General features: G+C 45.7%; 1 protein-coding gene across 1 annotated transcript in view; it reads left to right on the top strand.

Moving 5' to 3' along the window:
- The window catches only part of FAM161A (FAM161 centrosomal protein A), a 29,072-nt gene continuing 22,012 nt past the window's right edge, over positions 1–7,060 (top strand). The window contains 1 exon segment of the mRNA XM_062209509.1: positions 1–243. Coding sequence (XP_062065493.1) covers positions 49–243 — 195 coding nt within the window. The 5' untranslated portion in view covers positions 1–48.

The raw sequence follows: 7,060 nt of genomic DNA, 5'->3' as shown, positions 1-7,060 counted from the left end.
CTTACCCGCCCCGGGCCAGCGCTGGCGCTCCGGCCTCGGAGGCGGGTGATGGCCGCCTCACACCGAGAGGCCAGGCTGGCGGCCGCCAGTCTCCAACTCCCGGTAAATCCCAGCACCGGAGCGCGGGTCGCCCAGTACGAACGCGAAGACCCCTTCACTTCCCTGGCGGCGGCGGCGGCGGCGGCGGCGGCGGCCTCGGAGGACGAAGAAGACTACAAAGTTGTGCGGCCTGAGCGAGTGGCGGTACAGCGGGGGCACGACAGGGCAGGGGGCTGGGCGCGGGCTGAGGGCTGGTCCGGTCCCCGCCAGGCTGGTTTCCGGCTGGGAGACGCGGGGCCGCGTGCAGATCCTCCCGGCCCACCTCTTTCTGCCCCCACGGAAAATGCTCGACACGGAGGCGTGGGAAGGCCTTTTAATTTTCACCGAGGAGATTACTGTAAAAATTTCTTGGAGGGCATTCATGTCACTCCATTTCTAGGCAGTGCAAAGTACAGAATTTTATTCCCTACTCTTTAAGTATCTGTTGGGAATGAACAGCCAGTATTCTCGTTGTTTTTTGTTTGTTTGTTTGTTTGTTTACTTGACGAGGAAAATTAACCTATCCCTTGGTGGGTAATCCCTGAAGAAACAGGTGCATCAGCTGTGCTATCGAGTGTACTTTAGTGTTACCTGACGGGTGTTTAAAACATCAAGATGGTGGGTAGATCAGACACACAGATAAATAGCCAGAGAAGAAATTACTGAGATTCCAGTGCTTTCCAGATGACTCCTCAGGGTGGGAGGAAGCAGCCTACTCATTGATGGGTTTTCAGAGCCACATGTGTCTTGCTCGCAAGTCCACCAGGTTCAGCGTTCTTTGATTTGTGCAAAGCGTCTCGTAAGCTAACCGTCATGGCCTGGGTCTAGTAGAAATCACTGCATGTTTTGGAATTGTTATCTTTACTCTAAAGTTATTAATGAAAAATTCTGTAGCAGCATTTTGTCTGCCCAATATCTCACCAATAGGGTAACAACTCATGGTTATCCCTAAGTAAGGCAGCTTGAGACCCTGAACATGAACCAGGGGCAGCATCCTAGAACCAGCTTTGCTGTAATAAAGCTCCCCCCACCCCACCCCTCACACAATTTTCAGTGGGCAACAAAGGAGGCACAGTGATGGAGGAAAAATCTTTGAATGGAGGAAAAGAATTTGGAATCCTGAAGTAGAGTCCATTCTCTGCCATTTGCTAGGTGATGTTAGCACATAACTTCCTTAAAATCTGTTTCTTTCTCTGAACAAAAACTATAATTGTCTCTCTTTCCCAGCTGACCTAGCTAATATAAGATCCAAATAAGATAATGTATGTTTTATTAAAAGCACAATTTATATAAATAATAGTTATTTAATTTTTTCAATTTATTTAAAAGGCAGAGAGCTAGAGACAGAGACAAAGAGGGATCCTCCGTATGCTGGTCCCCCAAAAGCCTGCAGTGGATAGGACTGGGCCAGGTTGATACTGGTAATTGGGAACTCCATTTGGATCTCTCACGTGGATAGCAGGTACATAAGTACTATCAGAACCATCACCTGCTGCCTCTCAGGTCATGTATTAGCAGGGAGCTAGAATTGGAAGCGGAGTCAGGACTTGAACCTAGGCACTCTGATACGGGATGCAAGCAGTATCTTAACCACTGTGCCAAGCACCCACCCCAAATTAAAACAACTGCCCATGGGACTTCCATTTGAACAACTTGCCCTAAGATGACAGTGTGATTTGGCTGCTGTGGTAGGGGAGTCAGTCATTTATCTGTAGTGGTAATTACACTTCCAGAGTTCCTGTTAAGCTAAAATGTGTACTGCAAACTAATACTACCTCAGGAGAGATTAGTTTGTACAATGAGCTAGTTTCAAAAGGATGGGGACCTACCCAAAAAAGAAAACTAAGTCTTATGAGTTTGACACTGTTCTGAGGCCATCCTACCTGACAGATACCAGAAGTAAACCTTGATAAGCTGACACAGAAAGTCCCACAGGGCAGAAGGTTCTGGGTCTGGAGGAAAAAGTGCTGAAAAGGCAGGGAAGAGAGTGTAGGAGTCAGATATTTGCCTTTAGATTGGTTGGCTTGCCTTCAGATTAGTTAGAGTCTCTATCTTAAATTTTAAGGGTTAATTTGTTTCAGTTTTGTCAAATATAAAATGTAAGTGCAGATACCATACCCACCAGAACTATCACAATAAGCTTCTTTTAGTCCTTTGGTTTTGCCAAACCAGTCTACCCCATCACTTCCATGCACCATAACCCCCTCCTGTATACATATACCCTTACGTGATTCTTTGCCCTTGTTGGGCACTTAGGTATGGTGCTTGAATCTAGTCTTGGAGATATCACTTTATAGGTCCTGTTATGTGGGTAATGATGACATAGGCAAAGCAATATTTTGTATTTCATGGTTAAAATTTTACAAAATTTCCTAATGGAGCAACTTTAGAAAATACCGAGTATTTGTTAAGTGCTAGTCATTGACTTCAATAGGTAGTGAAACAGCTCAGATCCCCACCAGCTTTAAGTCTGGTGGGGAAATTAGACAATAAAATATGATTGTGAAATGGTTGTAAGATTGGAAATGTTTATGCTTATAAAAAGAAATAGGAAGGAGCCCACTTAGATGAGTTGTTAACGTTTACACTAATGCCTAATGGGTGAGAAGGAGCAGCCATTTGAAGAGTGGGAGTGGGAATAGCATTCCAGGCAGAGAGAACAGCATATGCAGAGGTCCTAAAGTAGGAAGACAAAGTTTGTGTGGGTAAGGTTCTGAAAGAAAGCCAGCAGGGCTGGGGAAGGTAGAGAGAGGAGAGTGGAAGGAGATTGGGTTGGAGAGGTGAGTGGGGCCTGATCAGTCAGGGCGTTGTGGACCAAAGTAAGGAGTTTGGGATTTTTTTTTTTAATAATTTTTTTTATTTATTTTTATTTTTATTTTTTTTACAGGCAGAGTGGACAGTGAGAGAGAGAGAGAGAGAAAGGTCTTCCTTTTGCCGTTGGTTCACCCTCCAATGGCTGCTGCGGCTGGCACGCTGCGGTCGGCGCACCACGCTGATCTGATGGCAGGAGCCAGGTGCCTATCCTGGTCTCCTATGGGGTGCAGGGCCCAAGGACTTGGGCCACCCTCCACTGCACTCCCTGGCCACAGCAGAGAGCTGGACTGGAAGAGGGGCAACCGGGACAGGATCGGTGCCCCGACCGGGACTAGAACCTGGTGTGCCGGCGCCACAAGGCGGAGGATTAGCCTAGTGAGCTGCGGCACCGGCCTGGAGTTTGGGATTTAATGTAGGTACAGAGGGAGGTCATGGATGGCTTTTAAGAGGTATAATGTGTTCCTCTTTACATTTTTTAAAAAAGATTTATTTATTTGAAAGGCAGGTAGAGAAAGAAAGGGCAAAGAGAATGGTAGGAGGAGTATCACCAGAGTGCAGAGGCCCCACAGTCGTTGTCTTTAATGGCAGGCAGGGGAAAGTGGGGAATGCTGCTGGGAGATGCGAGGCTTCTTCCCTGAGACAGGAGGGAAGAAGGGTAGTCTTCTAGAGGGAAAGCTGAGGAACTTCCCTCTGATGGCTTTTGTTTTCTTTATTTCTTTTCTTTTCTTTTTTTTTTTTTTTTTTAAGATTTGAAAGGCAGAGTCGCAGGGAGAGGCAGAGAGAGAGCTCTTCCACCTGCTGGTTCATTCCCCAAATGGCTGTGAAACCAGGAGCCAGGAGCCCCCTGTGGGTCTCCTATGTGAGTGTAAGAGCCCAAGCACTTGGGCCATCTTCCTCTGCTTTCCCAGGAAACTAGCAGGGAGCTGCATCTGAAGTGGAGCAGCCAGGACTCGAACCGGTGCCCAAATGGAATCCCAGCACTGCAGGCAGCAGATTAACCCACTGCACCAAAACACCTGCTTGATTTCTGTTTTCTTAAAGAAATCAAATTCATGGTTATCAGTGAGCAGTTGAGTGGGGAAAGGAGCAGGCAGAGAAGCAGAGAAAGGTAAGTGGCATTGTTGGGGTGCAGTGCCATTTTCCAGAAGGAAAACAGGAGAGCCAGGCTGCTTAAGGGTCTGCTAGGCATTGTTACTTTACTAAAAAGATTAACAAACTATTCTTTTCTTTTTAAAGATTTATTTATTCATTTGAAAGTCAAAGTCACAGAGAGAGAGAGAGACAGAGACAGAGAGAGATCTTCCATCCTCTGGTTCATTCCCCAGATGACCACACAGAGCTGCTTCCGAGTTCTCCCATATGGGTGCAGGGGCCCAAGCACTTGGTCTGTCTTCTGCTGCTTTCCTAGGTGCATTAGCAGAGAGCTGGATTAGAAGTGGAGCAGCTGGGGCTTGAACTGGCATCCTTATGGGATACTGGTGCTGCAGGTGGCGATTTTACCTGCTAAGCCATAGGGCCAGCCCCCTCTTTTTCTTTTATAAAAGTCACATTTCAACTATGGCAGTAATACATGAAAATCTTGTCCTTTTAAGATATCAGATGTTATGGATGTATGAGGCTTAGGCTATCTTAACACCTTTCCCTCCAGAAAGAAAATCAGGATACCCAGTTTTCCCCAGAGGCAGCAACTATTTTGAAATTGATATGTATGCCATTCATCAGGGCGTTTTTCTGTCTCCTGTGAGTATAGTACTTTAATATTTGGTAGCATATTATGCAATGTGTATAGATAGTTCTTCAACTAACTTTATTCTCCTTTCATTTTGCGGGAGTTTACCCATTAGTCCATGTGGGTCTGCCTCATTTCTTAAAAATCCTTCCCAATGAAAAATAACTTTTTAAATAAAAGTTGCTGAATTGCCAGTGAAACTAAGCACACTACACCACAAATCATTCCTTATGGGGGCTTATCACTGGTGACGCAGCAGGTACTATGAGGATTCGTTATCCAAATGGGTCAAGCCAGTCTGTGGAAGATTATCCTCTAATCTTGTGGCTGCATTTGCAGTGTTCCAAAAAAACCCAAACAATTAAAGGGAAAGAGTACTATTTAAGGCTCCTGGGCAAATAATGCTCATGCTTAAATTATTTGATGGACTAAGTGTTTTCTTAGTGGAAACAATCAAAGAGGAAATTAGAATTGGAAGCCACTTGTTAGCCATTCTTGTATTTTAGGTAAAACACTGTGAGATCAGTTGATCTGAAAAGTTCAAGCAAGTGTTAGCAGTGTTGTGCTGATAGTGGAGTGGATGTTGTGCAGAAGTCAGTACATAAGTCAAATTTCCCGGACCTGCCAGTGTGTTCTGAAGCTACTCACCCCTCTGTGTCTCTTTCAAACAGTTCTTTCAAGTCCAAATAAATTTGATCCTTTTTATGTAAAATTATTACTGTAAGATCTTCTTTCAAAAATCATTTTAAGAGAATGATGCGGTCCTGGTGTTTGGCCTCACAGTGAAAGTATCACTTGGGGTACCCATAGCCTATATCACAGTGCCTCGGTCTGAGTCCTGACTGTGATTCCACCTTCCTGCTGATGTGTACCCGGGGTGGCAGAAGGTGAGGGTTCAAACAGTTGAGTCTCTGCCACCCAAGTAGGAGACCCAGATTGAGCTCCTGGCCTAACCCATACTGTGGCAGCCATTTGGGAAGTGAACCAGCAGATGGAAGATTTCTCTCTCTCTCTTTCTATTCCTCTCAAAAAAAAAAAAAAAAAAAAAAAGGAGGGGGGAGAGTGAAAGCACATGGATGTTTTTGTCTAAAAACAGTTCTTTGGAATACCTTTCCTGTTATTGTCATAAGTTTTATTAATTTATGTATTTGAAAGGCAGAGTGACAGAAAGAGATCTTATATCAGCTGATTCACTCACCAAATGCCTTCAACAGCCTGGGCTGGGCCAGACTGAAGTCAGGAGCCAGGAACTCCATCCACCCAGGTCTTCTAGGTGGGTGGCAGGGGCCCAACTTGCACCCAGGTCTCCTAGGTGGGTGGCAGGGGCCCAGTTACTTGCTTGGCCTATCATTTGCTGCCTCCCAGAGTGCACATTATCAGGATCCTGGAGTTAGGTACAGAGCTGAGACTTGAACCCAGGCACTTTGATATGGGATGAGGATGTCTTTTTTTTTTTTTTTTTTAAGATTTATTTATCTATTTATTTATTTAAAAGTCAGAGTTACAGAGAGGCAGAGGGAGAGAGAATGAGATAGGTCTTCCATCCAATGGTTCACTCCCCAGATGGCTACAACAGCCAGAGCTGTGCCAATCCAAAGCCAGGAGCTTCCTCTGGGTCTCCCATGCGGGCAGGGGCCCAAAGACTTGAGCCATCTTCTGCTTTCCCATGCCATAGCAGAGAGTTGGATTGTAAGTAGAGCAGCGAGACAGGTGCCACATGGGCTGCCGGCACTGCAGGTGGCGGCTCTACCCGCTACACCACAGTGCCGGCCCCATGGATGTCTTAACCAGTAGGCTACACACTAGCTCCCCAAATACTCAATGAACCAGGAGATTAACAAAGTACTCATCCTGAGAGAGAGCCTCCATCTGATGATTCACCAGTGAGAGCTGGGCTGATCGAAAGCCAGGAGCCAGGAGCTTCTTCCACGGCTCCCACTTGGGTGCAGGAGCCCAAGCACTTGGGCCATGCTTTGCTGCTTTCTCAGGTGCATTAGCAGGGAGCTGGGCTGGAGGTGGAGCAGCCGGAACTTGAACCAGTGTCCATATGGAATTCAGGCACTGCAAGCAGCAGCTTCTACCCTGCTATGCCACAGTGCCAGCCCCAATCCTCTCCTCCAGGTCTTCACACTTACCTAATATGGTGCGATGTAGTCATCAATCTGTATTATTGAACAACAGAAGTTACTTGTGTCTCACTGTATTTGGGGACCTGTTATCCAATCCCCCTCTATCCCTAGCCTCTAACTCTTCTCAGCCTCTAATAATCACAATTCTATGTTCAGATAACATTTTTTTCACTTCCATAGATGATAAGGAACATGCCACATTTGTGTTTCTGTGTCTGGCTTCTTTCAATTAATTTAGTAATCTCTTTTGATACACTTTGCATATAACAATATTTTATTTTTGTGTGTATGTCTATATGATGTTCCTTGA

The sequence above is a fragment of the Lepus europaeus genome, chromosome 13 (genome assembly GCF_033115175.1).
Source record: "Lepus europaeus isolate LE1 chromosome 13, mLepTim1.pri, whole genome shotgun sequence".
NCBI lineage: Eukaryota > Metazoa > Chordata > Mammalia > Lagomorpha > Leporidae > Lepus > Lepus europaeus.
This window is presented reverse-complemented; position numbering and strand designations above follow the sequence as displayed.